Source organism: Macaca fascicularis, chromosome 5 (assembly GCF_037993035.2).
Source record: "Macaca fascicularis isolate 582-1 chromosome 5, T2T-MFA8v1.1".
NCBI lineage: Eukaryota > Metazoa > Chordata > Mammalia > Primates > Cercopithecidae > Macaca > Macaca fascicularis.
This window is the reverse complement of record NC_088379.1, coordinates 26133788-26152980: the sequence shown is the minus strand read 5'-3', so window position 1 is coordinate 26152980 and position 19193 is coordinate 26133788. Positions and strand designations below refer to the sequence as shown.

General features: G+C 39.8%; 1 protein-coding gene across 3 annotated transcripts in view; it reads right to left on the bottom strand.

Moving 5' to 3' along the window:
- Nucleotides 1-12474: 12474 nt before the first annotated feature.
- STIM2 (stromal interaction molecule 2) overlaps nt 12475-19193 on the bottom strand; it is a 165857-nt gene continuing 159138 nt past the window's right edge. For all 3 annotated transcript variants that reach the window (XM_005554636.5, XM_005554637.5, XM_065544845.2), the window contains 2 exons: nt 18658-18931; nt 12475-14152 (listed from right to left, as the gene is read on the bottom strand). In XM_005554636.5, coding sequence (XP_005554693.2) covers nt 13675-14152; nt 18658-18931 — 752 coding nt within the window. In that variant the 3' untranslated portion in view covers nt 12475-13674. The remainder of the gene's footprint in view (nt 14153-18657; nt 18932-19193) is intronic.

The window sequence follows — 19193 nt, the reverse complement described above, 5'->3', positions numbered from 1 at the left end:
GAAATCTACAGACCAATATCTCAGATGAATATAGATGCACAAGTCCTCAACAAAATACTAGCTAACTGAGTCCAACAGCATATCAAAAAGATAATCCACCATGATCAAGTGGGTTTCATGCCAAGAATGCAGGGATGGTTTAACATACGCAAGTCAATAAATGTGATACCCCACATAAACAGAATCAAAAACAAAAATCACATGATCATCTCAATGGACACAGAAAAAGCATTTGACAAAATCCAGCATCACTTTATGATTAAAACCTTCAGAAAAATCAACATAGAAAGGACAAACCTTAAGGTAATAAAACTATCTATGACAAACCCACAGCCAGTATTATACTGAATGGAGAAAAGTTGAAAGCATTCCCCTAGAGAACTGGAACAAGACAAGGATGACCACTTTCACCACTTCTATTCAACATAGCTCTGGAAGTCCTAGCCGAGCAATCAGACAAGATAAAGAAATAAAGGGCATTGAAATAGATAAAGATAAAGTCAAACTGTCGCTGTTTGCCAATGATATGATCATATATCTAGAAAATCCCAAACGCGCATCCAAAAAGCTTCTAGAACTGATAAATGAGTTCAGCAAAGTTTCAGGATACAAAATCAAGGTACACAGATCAGCACTGCCATACAACAACAGCAACCAAGCTGAGAATCAAATCAATAAATTGATTCCTTTTACAATGGCTGCAAAATAAAATAAAATACTTAAAAATATACCGAACCGAGAAGGTGAAAGACCTCTACAAGGAAAACTACAAAACACTGCTGAAAGAAATAGATGATACAAACAAATGGAAACACACTCCATGCTCATGGATGGGCAGAATCAATATTGTGAAAATGACCATACTGCCAAAAGCAATCTACAAATTCAATGCAGTTCCCATCAAAACACCATTGTCATTCTTCATAGAACTAGAAAAAACAACCCTAAAATACATATGGAACTAAAAATGAAGCCACATAGCCAAAGCAAGACTAAGCAAAAAGAACAAAGCTGGAGGTATCACATTACCCAACCTCAAACTATAAGGTGAGAGTCCCCCAAACAGCATGGTACTGGTATAAAAATAGGCACATATGGCTGAGCACAGTGGCTCACTCCTGTAATCCCAGCACTTTGGGAAGCTGAGGAGGGATGATCACCTGAGGATGCGAGTTCAAGACCAGCCTGGCCAACATGTTGAAACCCCATCTCTACTTAAAATACAAAAAGTAGACTGGCATGGTGGTGGGCACCTGCATTCCCAGCTACTCAGGGGGCTGAGGCATGAGACTCTCTTGAATCTGGGAGATGGAGTTCGCAGTGAGCCGAGATGGCACCACTGCACTCCAACCTGGGCAACAGAGTGAGACTTTGTCTCAAAAATAAATAAATAAATAAATAAATAAAAATTTAGAAATAATAATAATAATAGGCACATAAACCAATGGAACAGAACAGAGAACCCAGAAATAAAGCCAAATACTTACGGCCAACTGATCTTCAACAAAGCAAACAAAAACATAAAATAGGGAAAACACAACCTATTCAACAAATGGTTCTGGGATAATTGGCAAGCCACATCTAGAAGAATGAAACTGGATCCTCATTTCTCACTTTATACAAAAATCAACTCAAGATGGATCAAAGACTTAAATCTAAGACCTGAAACCAAAAATAGTCTAGAAGATAACATCAGAAAAACCCTCTAGATATCGACTTAGGCAAAGACTTCATGATCAAAAACCCAAAGGCAAATGTAACATCAACAAAGATGAATAGATGGTACTTAATTAAACTAAAAGCTTCTGCATTGCAAAAGAAATAATCAGCAGAGTTAACAGGCAACCCACAGAGTGGGAGGAAATCTTTGCAAACTGTGCATCCTACAAAGGACTAATATCCAGAGTCTACAAGGAACTCAAGCAAGTCTCCAAGAAAATAATAATAATAATAATAATCCCATCAAAAAGTGGGCTAAGGACATGAATGGACAATTCTCAAAAGAAGATACACAAATGGCCAACAAACATATGAAAAATGCCCAACATCAGGGAAATGCAAATCAAAACCACAATGTGACACCACCTTACTCCTGCAAGATGACCATGATTAAAAAACCAAAAAATAATATATGTTGGCATGATATGGTCAAAAGGGAACACTGTTACACTGCTGGCGGGAGGGTAAACTAGTACAGCCACTATAGAAAACAGTGTGGAGATTCCTTAAAGAGCTAAAAGTAGATCTACCATTTGATCCAGCAATCCCACTACTGGGTGTCTACCCAGAGGAAAAGAAGTCATTACATGAAAAAGACACATGCACACACGTTTATAGCAGCACAATTCACAATTGCGCAAATATGGAACCAGCTCACAATGAGTGAATAAAGAAAATGTGGTATATATATACCATGGAATATACACCAGCCAGAAAAAGGAAGCAAGTAACGGCATTTGCAGCAACCTAGATTGAGTTGGAGACCATTATTCTAAGTGAAGTAATTAGGAATGGAAAACCAAACAGTATACGTTCTCACTTTTAAGTTGGAACTAAGCTATGAGGATGTAAAGGCACAAGAATGATTTAATGGGCTACGGGGACTCGGGGAAGTGTGGTGGGGGGTGGGGGAGGGTGCGGATAAAAGACTGCACATTGGGTACAGTGTACACTGCTCGGAGGATGGGTGCACCAAAATTTCAGAAATCACCACTCAAGAACTTATCCATGTAACCTAACACCACCTGATCCCCAAAAACCCATTGAAATAAAAAATATATTTTAAAAAGAAATTGACATAGGAGCCTAACATCTGCCCCCTCCAAATCTGGAGTATAGGCAGACATGGATGTCAGGTGAGGAAGTGGTTTTCTCTAAATGGCTGTGTTGGTCTGAATTCAGATTTCCTTTACTGAGCAGTGAACTTTGGCCGGCTACTAGGATTCATGGAGTGGCTCCTCAACTCTACATTTCATTTATAAAAATGCTTGCAGGTTGCTTCATGTCAGAGAATTTTGAACTGGAAAGAAGCTTATGAGGTCATCCTTTTCCCTTACCCCAATGTCATCTTTTCATCTTTTGGAAGAATTTCCATTTAGTGGTCTCTGACCTAGAGTCACCTGTACTTTCTTCTAAGATCTTCCTGGAAACTGATGTGCAAAATCAGCAGCAGTGGCAGCAACTCACCTTTCTCCCGTCCACATTGGTGCACATTCGAACATTTTACCGAGTAGCTCCATAGCTATTCTTTTATCTAGATTAAAGTAATTTTTTATTTTTCTAAAAAAAGAAACAGCATCCAAAACCTGGAATTAAGCAAAAGAGATTTTTACATGTCCTTTTAGTGCGTGTTGTACATTGCATAGCAGGCCTGCCTGGAGTTCTGATTCTCTAGGAGTGTATGCTTTATTTGACTTGCTATTTACTATTTAGGATATTTTTCAACTTTGTAAGGGTGGATGTTAATTGTAGAAAGCTGATAGAAATGTAAATTATTCTTGTTCAATAGGAAGGAAAATGAAACTCATCCCTGCAGAGATGCAAATGAAAATATTATAACCCAAAGGTTATAGTTTATTTTGTATGTAATTAAACTATCTTATTGCAATTACTTTATATGCCCAGTCCTTTATATTTTCTTTAATTCAGTTTTACCATGCTGCTGGCCCTTTCATTAATAAGTTTAATGATTCTTTGACACCACTTCCCTTAAAATAAAACTTAGATATATAATCACTGGCTATCTTCCTAGGTGCTTGGATAAGATATGAAAGCAAGAGAGTTAAGAGTTTTTTCCGGCCAGGCGCGGTGGCTCAAGCCTGTAATCCCAGCACTTTGGGAGGCCAAGACGGGTGGATCACGAGGTCAGGAGATCGAGACCATCCTGGCTAACACAGTGAAACCCTGTCTCTACTAAAAAAAATACAAAAAACTAGCCGGGTGAGGTGGCGGGCCCCTGTAGTCCCAGCTACTTGGGAGGCTGAGGCAGGAGAATGGCGTGAACCCGGGAGGCGGAGCTTGCAGTGAGCTGAGATCCGGCCACTGCACTCCAGCCTGGGTGACAAGGTGAGACTCCGTCTCAAAAAAAGAAAAAAAAAAGAACTTTTTTCTTTTAAGATAAAGATTTGAGCTTATTTCATAATGTGAAAAAAAGCCATGGAAAGAGAGATGTTAGAGAAACAGTAAAGATAGGACAATTAATGAGTCAAATCCTGGAAAGAGCAGGAGGGCAAAAAATTCAAAACACAAATGTCTGGATGACTCTTGGTTACAGAAATAACTTTTCTTCTGATAGTGAAGAAAGGAGGAAAGGCTGGCTGTGTGTATACACACACACACACAAATTTTGTAAGTAAAGGGCAAGAATTTGAAGATGTTCATACCAAATGAGCAGTCTTACTGAGAGTCAGGATTGGGTGGTGCAGCAGATGATGTGAAGAGATCATATGGATTTGAATATTCACTGATGGAAACAGGAAAGAGACCTATTGGAACAACCGCAGAGTCGGGGGTAAAAAGGGAGTTGGCTGTACTCATCTGTGGCGGGAAATCAGGGATGTACAGGAAAAGCTCGGGTGCTTGCAGTGATGTGCTGTGGGATTGAGGTAGGTCAACGTAGGAAGGAAAGCCAGCGTATGGCGAATGGACACAGAAAACATGGGTGATATCAAGCGTAGGATCCATGACAAGGCTGAAAAGGAGAAGTGGCAGCAAAGGAGTTGGCCCCTGGAAGAGTAGGCAGTTTTGGCCAAAAAGGCACAGGAAGAGGTTGGCGATAATGAGTCCACAGGTAGACAGTTCCAGAAGATGACAAGATTTCCATGTGAGCATCATTGGTGTCTGTCACTCAAGTAACACAAAGGTCTCATCTCAACCTCTCAAAAGATTTTGGGAAGGGATGCAGGGACAGGCTAGGACACATGACTTCACCGAATAACATCAGTGTGACATGGAGCTCTCACACACTGGTAAGGAGTAAGAGGTGCTTTTTTCATAGAGTCAGCACTTGACCTACCCTCAAGACATTTCATGTGACACAGGGCTGAAGATCACAGGGAAGGGGAGAAGGGTTCAGTCGACTTACTTGCAAAGGACCCACTTGAGAGGGACCGAGCACTGCGTTAAGCCTTTCTCAGGCATCATCTCATGTAATACCCATAGCAACAGTGAAGCAGCATTATTAGCATCCCTACTTCATCCATGAGAAAACAGGCTCTGAGAGGTAAGTTATTTGTTCTATTTCATAGGTAAGAAATGCCAGGGGTCTCGTGCTCAGAACTATCAGACTCCAAAGTCTATTTTCATGTCTACAGCACGTAATCCCCACCCCCCCGCCCCCCAAATAAGGAAACAGGATTCAGAAGAGGGAGAGAAGTGGGAAAAGGCACTTAACAATTTATCAAGATGAGCATTCAGGCACTTTGTTTTTTCCAAAGGGGGAGGAAAGCCCTAGCAAAGGGCACCCACTACAGAGGTGCCCTTCTGCACATAGTGAAACTGTACCCGTGTCCACAGGAAGAAATAGTGTTTTTAAAAATGGAGAATCCATTAAACAAACATACACCAGGAATACAAAGTAAACCCAAAGCCTTTGTACCTGTTGTTCCTGACTGTTCCATCTCTGCCTGGGATGTTCTTTTCTAGGTGTTTCCATGACTGTCCCTCACTTCCTTCATCTTATTACTCAGATCTATTTCACACAGGTCTTCCCTGACCACCCAAGTTAAAACTTAGACCCACTATCTCCACCATCACTACTTGGACACTCCCTGTGACCTTCATCTAACATATTGCATATTTTGTTTACTGTCTGCACCACTACATGAAAGCCCCATGGGTGCGGGGCTTTTTGTCTGTTTTGTTTACTGCTATACTCCTGGCATCTAGAAAGATTTCTGGCCCATGATAGAAATGCAAATATCTTAAAATTTATCTCAAGGTCAAGCAAGTGTCCACTGACACCCCTACATTCACGCACATGCAGTCATGCACACACACTTGTCCTGAAGAGCAGAGCTCCCAGGTAAAGCTAGACATGAGAACACGGCTTGTGCCTGTGGCATACATTTCTAACTCTACTCAAAATCCTCTCCCTCCTTCTTTCTTATCAGTAGAACCCAAATTATGTTTGAGGGCAGAAGCATACAATCAGTCAATCAATGAATCAGTGCTAACCCGCTATATTTATCAGCTTCTCTAGCTGAGAATCACTGCATGGCATCTCAGTTCTGGTCAACAAGCTGAAAAGTATGGTTTTCGGGTGAGGCTTCCCAAAATGCTCTTTACAAGGGAGTAGCATCCACTGACACGCACCATCCTGCCTTTGCCCTTCTTCTTCCTGCCATGTGAATGTGATGGCAGCGGTTACCTTGGGCCATCAGGCAATTCAGGATGGATAAGTCTGCTTAGTTGTGTTTTCTGTGACTTGCAGCTGAATGCGATCCTGTCAAAAACCCTGAGGTCAAACTTGTGCTTTCCACTCTTATCTCTTTAGCACAAATGCCACTTCCTCAGCAAAACCCATCCCTGCCTTCAAGTTAAGTTAGGCCTCCTTTAAGTAATCTCACAGCCCTGTGAACCCTTTGTTCATAGCACTAATAACAAGCATGGTAATTTAATTACTTATGGATTTAACGAAGTAGGAAAGGGCTATGCTTCTTGTATTGTTTGCCCTGCACACAGCACATTGTATTCTCTCACTATATAATTATTGAAATAAGATGGAATAATATAAGAGATCACATTAATGATCAGATATGCAGCATAGCCGTTAAATGCTGAGTGCGGGAGAGGTGGCAGAGACCAAGAGTGGATAGGCTAAATCACTTTACTAAGCAAAAACCTGAAAGGAAAGAATGTGTTCCTCCTATTGAGCCTATTCAGACATCACTCACCCTTCAGAGTTCAGCTCTGAAAATATGTTTCTCCAAGAAAACATACTGGACATACTAGTCACTTTATGCCACTTTGATCTCCTCCTTTCTTGGAATCCTCCCATAAGACAATGAAAATAGAGTATATACAAGTGAAAATAACACTCACTTGTATTGGGTAATACTCTTGAACTGTTTCCTGGTCATTCCATTTGTAATGGCCTTTAGCAGCCTGGCACTGGAAGGCAGCAATAGTGTCTGTTGTTCATTTATTCACTCATCAGGCATGCAGTGTATTCAGTGCCTAAAGTGCCAGTTCTTGGGAGTTCGAAGCTACACAAAGCAAAGTCTCTGCTCTTATGTAATTCAGTCTATTGGGCAAACAAGTAAACAGGTCATTGGATGTGTCAAGTGCTGCAATAAATAAATTCCACACATTTAATGGCTTCAGCACAGGAGTTCAAGACTAGCCTGGACAGCATGGAGAAACATCTCTACAAAAAAGAAATACAAAAGAAGACGGGGGGCCAGGCACGGTGGCTCATGTCTATATTCCCAGCACTTTGGGAGGCCGAGGTGGGTGGATCACCTGAGTTCAGGAGTTCGAGACCACCTTGGGCAACAGGGTGAAACCCCATCTCTACTAAAATACAAAAAAAGAAAATAAAATAAAATTAGCTGGGCATGGTGGTGCACGCCTGTAGTCCCAGCTATTCGGGAGGCTGAGTCAAGAGAATCGCTTGAGCCTTGGAGGCAGAGGTTGCAGTGAGCCAAGATCACACCACTTGGGCGACAGAGTGAGACTCTGTCTCAAAAAAAAAAAAAAAAAAAAAAAAGAAAGAAAAAGAAACCGGGTGTGTTGGCGCACACCTGAAGTCCCAGCTACTCGCAGGCTGAGGTGTGAGGATCACCTGAGCACCTGGGGAAGTTGAAGCTGCAGTGTGTCATGATCGCGCCATTGCACTCCAGCCTAGATAAGAGTAAGACCCTGACTCAAAAAAAAAAAAAAAAAAAAAAAAAAGTAAAGAAAATTTTCACATTACAGAAGTGGTATCTCACCCAAGTGGTATCTCACCCAGGGTGGGGGCATGCATGGAGGGCTTCCTAGAGATATGGGAGTTGAAGGTTTAGCATTAGTTGCCTAAGATGGAAGGGGACGTTCCAGGCAAAAGCAGCAGCTTGCTTTACTTCAGAAATTGCATGAAGTTCTGTGTGACTGATTATGTCCACAAAAGCCACGAGGCCAGAGGAGTAAGCAGGGCACAGAATATCAAGGACCGTTGCTAGTCTTGGTTAAGTTTATATTTTATCCCACAGGCAACAAAAGGCATAGAAAAATTTTATTCAGAGAAAATCCACTGTGCAACTTAGAGAGCTCACCAATGAAAGGATGAAGCGGGTGGTGAGGCTGGGTTCAGTTTGCTTTTTGAAGTGAATAATATGAGAAATGGAGAAGCAAAGCCCCAGGGCAGTAGATAAACAAGTGGGGCATTCACTGAGATATTCGGGGAACGAAATGGACAAGATTTGGTGAGTTGACAACAAATGCACCCTTTCGCTCCTCTCTCCTTCCCAAGGTCTCATGCCCAGGCCTATTTACAGGTTCATTTTCTTACCTTTAAGTCAAAGGCAGCCTCTAGCAGAGCAGTTCACGGTTGCACCCAGGCTCCGTTTTACACCCCACACTCCCAACACCCCTTTTCATTTCTTCTCATTGTACTTTTTGCTACAGATAAACATCTTAAATGATAACAGAAAGCTTTTTTGTGGAGAATAATCAAGCAACAAAGCCACATTTCTCATTCTGGAAACGTTTTCCGGTACCTTAGAGCTGGTGACTTTCAATTTCCCTAAAATCTGATGCCACCACACCCTAGAAGCCAGAGGTCTGTAGAAATATTTCAGCAGTTGACATTTTCACACATGGGAAAATTAGCCTATGTAGATATTTTAGAGCATAAAGAGGTGCTTAAGGAGTACACAGATGTTCTTAAGAATGAGAATTGCAACACTGGATGGCTGCTAGCAATAAAACCCTATCAAACTGAGTAAACCTGAAGCACGAGATGAAGTATTTTGACCCACATAAGATTTCTGAGTCCCACTTTCACAGGGAACTAGAACCTGGCAGGGCAAAACAGCACCATGTGGGAAGCGGATGCTTGGCTGTTGCTTCAGGGACTGGCGATTGAGAATGGCTGAGCCACTGTGACTTCCTGGGGCAGAGCAGCTCTCACCAGGAGGAGGTGAACTGCACTCCTTCCCTTCAGCTCACTGCTCTCCGTCACTTTTGGAGGTTAATGAAGACACTGCAACATATCCAGTAAAAACTGAATCACCTGGATGCTGGAGACTCTGGCCATCAAAATGCTACAACTCATGAAAGACTGTGAGGCATCTGTCTCAATCCCATCACACTAACAGGAAATCAAGATGTGGACTGAGGCTTCTCCATGATCTCCTATCTAGGCCTACTGCCCTAGAGAAGACCCTTTGAGAGCCACTTCAGACTTTGCAGATACCCAGAAAAGCCCAATCACGGGACTGAGGTCAAATCCTGAAACTTGGCCCGAAGCTCACTTGACATCAGCTGAGTAAAGATAGCATCAGGGCTACCCTGACAAATCTGAAGGGCAGTGTCTTTCAACAAAGTCTACCCTGTTTGAGAGCTGGGAATGTGGGGAGGGAACTCTCTTTAATCAGTATTATCTGGGTTTACATGATTGCTCAAATGCGGTGTTTCTGGCAAACACTTTGCTCCAAAATAAGCACCCCCACAGCTAGCAGCAGGTGTTTCCCTGGAGCTCAGTAACTGCAAGCTCATTTGCCAGAACCAGACCACTAGTGAGTAGAAACCCTAAAACCAACTTGCCCTGGTCCTGTATGTCTCTGTCACAGCCAGTCTCTCCATGTCCTCGACAAAGCAGCACCATTAAATTATCCTTGATTTAATAGATACTTTTGAACTATACAATCCCTCTCCCCACTGGGTCCCACCTTCCCAATATTCACTTTTCATTTCTATCACCCCACTCATTACAAGGACTTCTGACTGATCTGTCTCCTCCATTAGATGCCAAGTTCCTTTAAAGAAGGCACCTGCCACCTTAGTCTTTATACCTTCAGAGTTGATCATGGTGCTTGGCATGTGGTAGGCTATTAAACATTTGTTGAATGAGTTAAGCAGATCCCATATTGTCTCTTGCCTGTAATTTTTTGGGGAAAACCCACCTTGACCATATCAACAAGGTGAAACTCTCCCATTCAAGACCCCAAATCAGGAGATCAATAAGACTAAAACTTAAATCTAGGTTTTCTTTCATTTACTTCTAAAATCGGTAAGAAAAATACATGTATCATTTTTTGAAATCACTGATTAGTTAGCAAATGAAGAATATAAGAATAGCTACATTTGAAAGACTAGCTAACTGTGCAAAAGATTTAGAAAAACAGTAGGACCCCAAGAACTTAATGGGCACAAAAACAATTCACTAAAATAAAAAATACACAAGGCTAAGAAAATATGAAAAAACTTTCCAATCTTATTGGACATTATTTGCCTATTAAATTAACAAAGTTTTAACCATAATGGTAATTGAGAAAAGGCAGTGTGAAGTCAAAGGGCACTCATACACATTCAAACATTGAATGGAGGGTGGTTATCAACATGGTTATATGAAGAAACCTTAAAACCAGCTATGTCCAAGGCATGTGAGACTACATGTGTGTGTATATATACATACCTATGTACATATAGATTAAAATTTAAGCTAAAAATCTTGTATTTTTCTGTAAACTTCTAAAATCATATGCCCTAGGAAACCAAAGTGTTGATTAGACTTTACGCAGTATGACCTAGAAATTAAGAACATGGCTCTATCACTAGCTATATGACCATCAGCAAGTTGACTTTTTGGGCTTAGTTTCATCAGTAAAATGGTAATAATAATAAAAGAACCTACTTGACAGAGTTGGTGTAAAGATTAAATGATAATATAAAAGTGTAGAACAGTGCCTGGCATACAGAGTGCTCAATAAATGTGAAATGCTCTTACTCCACATATCAGAAATTTAGAAACAGCCAAATGTTTAATGACAGAATACTTCAAAAGATTATGGTAAATCCATACAATAGCATATTAGTATACAGTCATTAAAATGTTGCTCATGAAGAGTTTTTTAATGATGTTGGGATAATGCTTATATTAAGTGAAAAGGCATGATATAAAATTGAATATATAGTATGATTTCAATTATGTAAAATATACATCAATATGTAGAAAAAGATCTAGCAGAAAGCATACTAAAATATTAAAAGTGATTATTTGGGGTAGCAGTATTTGACCTGCTTGCTATTTTCTTCTTTATACTTTTCTATCATCGACTTTTTTTTTTTTTTTTACAGTAAGGAAAATATTACTTTTAAAATCAGGAAAACACCGTAATTTTAAAATGTTAAAGTAACAAATGGATAATTTTAAAAACTTATAGAAATGCCCAACTTTTCACATATAAATGATGTAACACAGAAATTACTGTAGCTTTCCAAAACTCAATTATTTCCTGTTGAATTTACAAATGTGTATACTCCATTAATGCAAAATAATGATCACAAGCAACATAAAGCAGTAAATATCCCTTGGTTGAATTTGTTTATAAATGAATGTCTGAAATTGAGCACAAACAATGCAGGCGCTCCCTGACTAAAAACGACCCACAGTCCCTTCGGCCAGCCTCCTCCACTCTAAGCAGCAGTGCCGGCCCCCAGCTGGTTCTGCTCCAGAGCTCCCTTCTAAGCCAGGAGCAGCAGTGGGCCTTGCTGGCAGCTCCTCCCATCTTCACTCCGTGCTCTGGCAACTTTTCCCTTTTCTATTCATCCAACTGCAAGGTTCTCATTCCTTTTGCAATTTTCAAAGGGAAGAACGCCTCCTGTCTGGTTATAAGAAAAAGAAGGTTAAGGTTTTCCCTTCACTCTGAGTAAACACTCCAGAACCCTTTTCTGTTCTTTATGCGCTTTCCCCCTCCTCAACAGCTTTCCACCCTGTGTTCCTCAACCCTACCTCTCAGGTTATCTTACCTTATCATTAGTGCAAAACACTATGTTCATTTCAATCCGTTTTTGCCCTTACAGAACTCAATCTATTAAGTATATAAATATCAGCCAACACAAACACCAGTCAAGTTTTTAACAATAGTAATAAAGAGAATAAACAATCACAATTTACAGGAGACATCAGGAAATTGTTCATATTCTTACTAAAGCATTTCTTTGAAGCAAATCTCAAAAGAAACCTCTTGTTTATCAATTAGGATTTTTACCTAAATAGCACTGGGTTAGACATACATTTTAGCCATAATGCTGAAAAAGTATTCTAACTAAAATGTATCAGTTGTTCATCCAAACATCCATCTGCATTGCAGTAATCAAATCATTTATGATTGCATATTTTTCAAGTGGTATAAGCGCAACTCTCTAGATGTTAACATACTTTGTTGCTATATGGAACTTAACTCTCTACTGTCTTTTTAACAATAAAAGCTACCCTTACACAACCCACCAGTTTAATGAACACCATACTTTATAAATTAATACAACACAATCTAAATGCACCATAAATTTATATTTGTTAATCTTGATATTAGAACATTTATACATTTCAAACTACATAAAAATAGGACAAACAATATAAAATAGAAATTTGTTGACAACTTACGTCCAAAACATCACTATTTCTTATATTGCAATTAAGCAACAAGACAGCTTACACAGCTCTCCAGAAAACATAGTGTTTTTTGTGGAGTGTTATCAACAAAAATCAGGACAATCCCACACAATAATGTCTCCAATTTATTATCTTTTCCACAGTACACATTTTTCACAAACCATAAATCCTTTGCGGTTATTCAAAGTGTGTAAACAATTGCCTGAATCCCCATATCCCCCCACCTCGGCTTAAGGTTATGAATGTTTTAAGTCCTTCAATCAAGTTTCAACTCTTCCACTTGCATAAGGAATCAAGAGCCTTCTCTCTTTAAATTATGTATATTTTATCATACAGCCTGCAATGCAGTAAATCACAGTGAAAGCCCTGGGGAAAACAAAACATGATCTTTACAGCGGGACTTGAAACTTCACAATAGTAAAAGCAGTTAAAGAAGCTTCCCATAGTAAAAGCGTGGGTTTTCATTTCCAGAAATCAAGTCAATTAGAAACCCTAGGTTCTACTTAAAAACCCATTTTGATCTAAAAGTGAAAACAGTCCCCTATCCATAGTCATTTTATAAACTCTACACAGTTTCACTCGCAGAGATTTTTTTTTTTTTCCAGTCTGGAAAACAGTAGTGCAATTAGTTTTACTTCTTATAAGTTATTTAGTCCAGGATGTAAATAGCTCTGTGGAAAGATAAGAAGATGCTCTGGTAAACAAGAAATTTTTGCAAGCCCATGCTGGCTTACGAGTCCATTAAAGCTTGTAAGTCCATAGTGGCTTTCAACAAAATGTTGTATATACATCACTAATAACAAAGCAGAAATAAATAGGCAGAAATGACTGTAAACTGTCTCATTTCAATGATTTTTCGGTAATAACTGGCTTGATGAATTGATTATATATAGTCACTTAAATAAGCAGACAGTAGACAGTCGCCCTCCTGGATGTTCCACTCTGGCATCTGGCCTGGAAAGCCCCGATGGAGTTACATTCCTAAAATTAAAAGAAACCCAAAAAAAAGTGGGGAGTGGAGGGCGGGGAATAATAGTTTACAGATGCCATTTGAATGGGATTCCATCAAGTCAGCCAGTTCACTTAGATTTCTTCTTAAAAAGGCTTTTGATTTTTGATGACTTTTTGCTTTTCTCTCCATTATGACAAAGGTCATGTGGGATGCTGCTTATTCTGGCAACACTTGGGGCTTCCTGAACTGGTTTACTGTCATTGCCAGCTGAGGAACACGATGTGTGGCGAGGTTTAGGCACCGGGATGCCACTGGAAAGCTGGTTCATGCTACAGGATTTCTCCAAAATTCCATTGTACACTTTGCTTGCAGGACTGAAGATCATACTCTTAGTTTCTGTCAGACCTACAGAGTCGGGAGAACCCCAAGACACATCCGCAGTTACAGGCGAATCCCCTCGGGAGGAGTCCTCTAGGGACACCTCATCTCTTGATATCTTTCGAGGAGATAATGTTTGGTATATCTCGAGGCTTAAAGGAGGAGACTGTTTCCTTCCAATGGAAGAATTTAAGGAGTCACATTCTGAAGCTGTGTCTGGCACTTCCCTGAATGAAACACAAACAAAGGTACAAATTTTAAATCAGTATGTTCTTAAGAGTACTAGCAGACATTCTAACTAAAACAACTTTCGTTGCTTATTGAAATTTAAAAGAGGGAAATGATACGATTCTATATACATTTTAGCAAAATGAGAACATTACTTCTTTAAATAATATGGCTTCTCAAAACTCAATGTTGGATTTTTAACATAAACCATAATAATGAAATCTTACAAACTACAGACAATATAAGTTATACCTTCTTTTTGTCAAATAAATTAAAATGTTAAATTTTACAGGTGATTCAGCTATCATCTCAGCTACTTTTATGTTTTATTTCAATACTATGTTTCTTTCTAAATCGGAGTTGACACTATTTTAAAAGATGAATTTTAGTCACTGCCTCTCCCTTTTCATTAACTTGATGAGCTATAGCTTTGTTAGGAAGGAAGGAATATACATGAAAGGAATTATACTAAAATATAAGTTCTACCAAATTTAAAAGGGGGCAGGGAATCGAGGTGCATCAGAGTATGGCAGTGGAGGAGGGGGCAAACATATGATGCTATTTAGAAAAAAAAAACAGACATTCACTGAATTCTCACAGCATTCTTACTCTTCAATGTTTTCCTCCTTTTCTCCACAGTGGAAATATAAATTTTGTAACCCCACAACCAACATATAGTAAATGCCATCACCCATTCCTTCAAATCTCTCTCAAATCCACCATTCCTTATTACGCCCCCTGCTCCCATTCTTCCTCTGAAACAGCCAGGAACTCACCTAAATGATTGCAACGGCTTCCTAACTGGTCTCCCTGCTTTCATTCTCGCTCTTCCCTCCCAGTTATTTCTCCACACAGCCATTGAAGTGATTTTTTTAAAACTCGAGCAAAATATATCATTCACTTACTTGAAACTTCCCAGTGTTTTCTCTCATACTCAGAGTAAGATCCAAAGCCCTAGTCAAAGCGGCCAGGCTTGTACATGTGGTTCCTGGCTATCTCCAACTGTACACTCCCTCGTGTTCCTGTAACATGCCAACCTCAAGACTCCTCAGGGCCCTGCACTTGCTATTCCCTCTGCTTGGCGTTATCTACTCTCCATCTCCACATGGCTTACTTGTCCAGGGTATGCAGGTTACTCCTGCCTCCCCTAACCACCTTATCTGGAACAGCATTCTCTTTTGTTTTACCTGTCTTTGTTTGCAACCCCAAAACTTACCAAAACCTAAAATGATATTTTATATTAACTTGTCTATAGGCAGTATCCCCAGATAAAAGGAAATAAATAAGGACAAGGAGCCTTATCAACTTCTCTGCACTAGAAGAATGGCAAGCTCACGGTGGGTACTTCATAAATATGTGTTGGACAAATGAATGGAAGGGTGGGTGAATGAATCAATGAACAGAATGAGATATTAAAGAACAGGGATCACATCTCACTCACTTTTTTTTTTTTCTTTTTTGAGAGCTTTACTACTTAGTCTCATTCACTTTTGCATGTACGGAGCCCAGGGTGAATACTGTTCACTCCATGAAAGGAAATGATTAAGAAATGAAAGGGAGAGTCAAGGTAAAAAGTGGCAAAAGAAATATGGTGTGAGAAGGGAACAGAGCTGAAGACAGAACAGAAAGGCAAGAGAACACATGATTATAACCCAGCAGCTGGAACCAGGTTAGGGCCTTGTCTCACTTGTCTTGGCAGCTCATGCTATTGGCAAAGGCACCTCTGATAGCAAGGACTAAATTCGTATTTAGGAAATGAATAAACTGAATGATCTCTTACCTTAGATGGCCTATGAGTACTATCATTTTCATGTTATTGATGTACACATTTACTGGAGGTCTGGCACTCACTTTTGATGAATATTCTATGTTAATACCACATTTTAGATACAGACTAAGATTGCTTAGTCATTTCTATGTACTTCACTCACACATGTCTATGAAGATTGTCTTTACTACACTATAAGCTCTCAAAAGGTACAAAACCCCCTAAAGACCTAACTAATGGTTTCATATAATACACCTGCGTGTGCTGCATTATTCTCAAATGCTTTTACAATTCGATAATGGGTAGTGCTAACAGAAAGTAAGCAGCAGTTCAGGTACGAGGAAATGATCAGACTCAGAAATCAATCATTGGTAGAGGCATTTCTGCAAAGCTTTTTTTTGGAATGGCTGTCAATTAATTGAGCAGAATATATCATGTTCCCTGGAGCTGTTCAGCTTCCAAAGAGCAGAAGCTGATTTAGTTACAATTTTACGAATTTATTTTCTTTTCTGTTATGTGGCTTGGCTGCTTTGTGTGTGAAATTCTAAGCTAGGCTAAAAATATTTTAAAAACTAGCCTCTAAACTCTGAACAATGTGTGAAAAGAATACTGATTTAAGTCAGGAGACTTGGGTTCCTAAGCTGGTCCTACCATTAATCAGTTGTAAAAGCCTCAGCAAATCACTTGGTTTCTTGAGGTCTCAATTTTCCTATCTGTTAAAGTAGGAAAATTTGATTAATCACTAATGTTACCTTCTAGTTCTAACATTTGAATTCTGTAATGACAAGAATCCAAAGTGTTGCTGCTTCTGCATAACTAATCTGACTTGGATAATAAGATTTAATACAACTTCAAATTTTATTTTCTTGCAGAGTACATATTCTTTGAAATGTTGAACTTAACTATGTGTACCACTTATGCCATTTTTTCTATTTCTTTTTTCCCCAGAGTGACATGGAGTTGAATTCACACTATACTTGTATAAGAAAACTTGAAGTGAGGTTTAAATGAGCATATATGTGCATAAGGCATAGAACATTAAAAAATCAGTAAATATTTAACATTATTATTTTGTAAGAATTCTGGTGGTTCAATAGAGGAGAGACTGAAAATGAAAAGGAAGAAAAGTTTTCCAAATTCAAATTCTTCTCTTATTTATGAGAGCTAGCTATGAAATTTTGACACTGCTGTTGAAATGAGAACTGAACGCTTCATCAATGCAGAAAGTTTGATGAGACAGTGCAGCTCTCGAGTTTTCCTTCTGATTTCCAGAAACCACACAAGATCAGTTCTGTCAGTAAGTCATCTTGCTGGTGACTACGTTCATACTGCAAAGACAGACGAAAAGCTAGTCATAAAGTGTTAACCAAGTAAAGCTGCATCAGATTCTCCAACTGCAATGAGGGTACAAAACCTGCATTATCTCCTTAGGAATATGCTGCACTGATCACTTGCAAATCATAACATTTCTTTTACTACTAGATAGTTAGGAATGAAAAATTATTATTTGACGATAATGTCGCCTAGAGTCACACGATAAAGAGTGTAGACCACTCCCTTTCACTTGTCAAAGAAGAGGGTAAAGCCTTTGGGGCCACATAGCTACTAAGTGTCAATACCTGAAACTAACACTCAATACCATACTGCTTTTAAAGAGGAATGCAGTTCAAGAACAGAGATCCTCAAATTAACAGTTTCATGGAGCATTGATGTCATTAAGTTGGACTGAAATACACTGCTGCTACGCCCATTTTGTTATTAATTTACTTTTCTCCTTTAAGTTCCTGACATTTTCTTAAACCTTTGGCATATGATACTGCTTATGTGTTAGCAAGCACCAGCACATAACAGAATACATCATTAAGTGACAATAAATATTTTTAAGTCAGTCATATTTGATATTTGTGTTCAAGTATATTTAAGCTCATGCTTTTCTATTTTACACATAAAATTGTTCTCATGACAAATTTATGCTCTGAGATCTGAGTCAACTGTGTCCAGTGACCTCTAAGCAGTTACATCTCAAAATATCTACCTACATGTCTGTGGCAGGCAGAATTCTAAGGCGGCTCCCAAATTCCCAGCCTCTGGTGTACACCCACCTTCTTCAAGTTTTCCAATCAAACATAAATATAGATGCGGCTGTAAAGGGATTCTGAAGACAAAATTAAGGCTCCAAACTAGTTGATCTTAATATAGGGAGATTATTATCCAGGTGAGCCTTTGAAATTTTAGTCTAGAGATCAGAGAGACAGAAGTTGGAGATTCAAAGCAAAGGAGGAATCTACAGCAGGGAAATTCTCTGTTGCTGGCTTTGAAGATGGAGATCCTGTGGCAAGGAACAGTGGACAGCCTCCAGGAACTGAGAGCAGCCGCCATGCGGCTGACAGAAAGCACAGACACGGGGACCTCCGTCCTGGAGCCACAGGAAATGAAGTTCACCACAATCACATGAGCTTTGAGAACTGCAAGCTCCAGATGAGAATGCACTCTGGCCAACACCGTGATTTTACCCTTCTAAGGCCCTGAGCAAAACCCCCAGTCACACCAGGCTTGGAATTCTGAGGTACAGAACTAAGAGCTAAAACATGGGTGATGTCTGAGGCTGCAAAGTCTATGGTACCTTGATATGCAGCAACAGAAAACGGAAACAATGCACCACTCCTTCTGACCCCTCCTCACACCTTACCCCCAACCCAGCCCCAACATGCCCTGTAGATTATTCACTGCCAATACCATTGCTTTTCAGCAGAGAAGTAAATGGCCTCTTCCTCCTCTTCATTTCGATAAAGCGCAGGGCAACTTGACACTGAGAGGATATCTGGATCAGGGGAAGGCAAGGAGTGCGGCGTGAGCTGGGGGTGGTGAGGGTGCCGGGGGTGTGACGGGTGGGGGGCGTGTGGAGCAAGCTGAGCTCGCTGAGGCTGAGGCGAGGACGGCACGATGCTGCGGCGCGAGCGGCACAGGCTGCTGCTTCTGGCTAATGATCCTGGAGGTTTAGCCATGGTCCCTGAAAAACACCAAGAAAGAAAGATGCTCATGAAGTCCAGGGTCCCCTTTACAGTCACCACAAATACATACACACAAGAGAACTGATGTCACTAATATGTCACTATTTCATCTCCCTTTATTGAAAGTTACTGTACAGTTATTACCATTCTCTACCACCTACACTCAGAAAGTTAAGAATAGAAACAAACAAAAAAAAACAGGTCTAAAAAACAAACAGAAGTGAACATAAACATGAGGCTTTAAGAGAAAATCTAAATGTA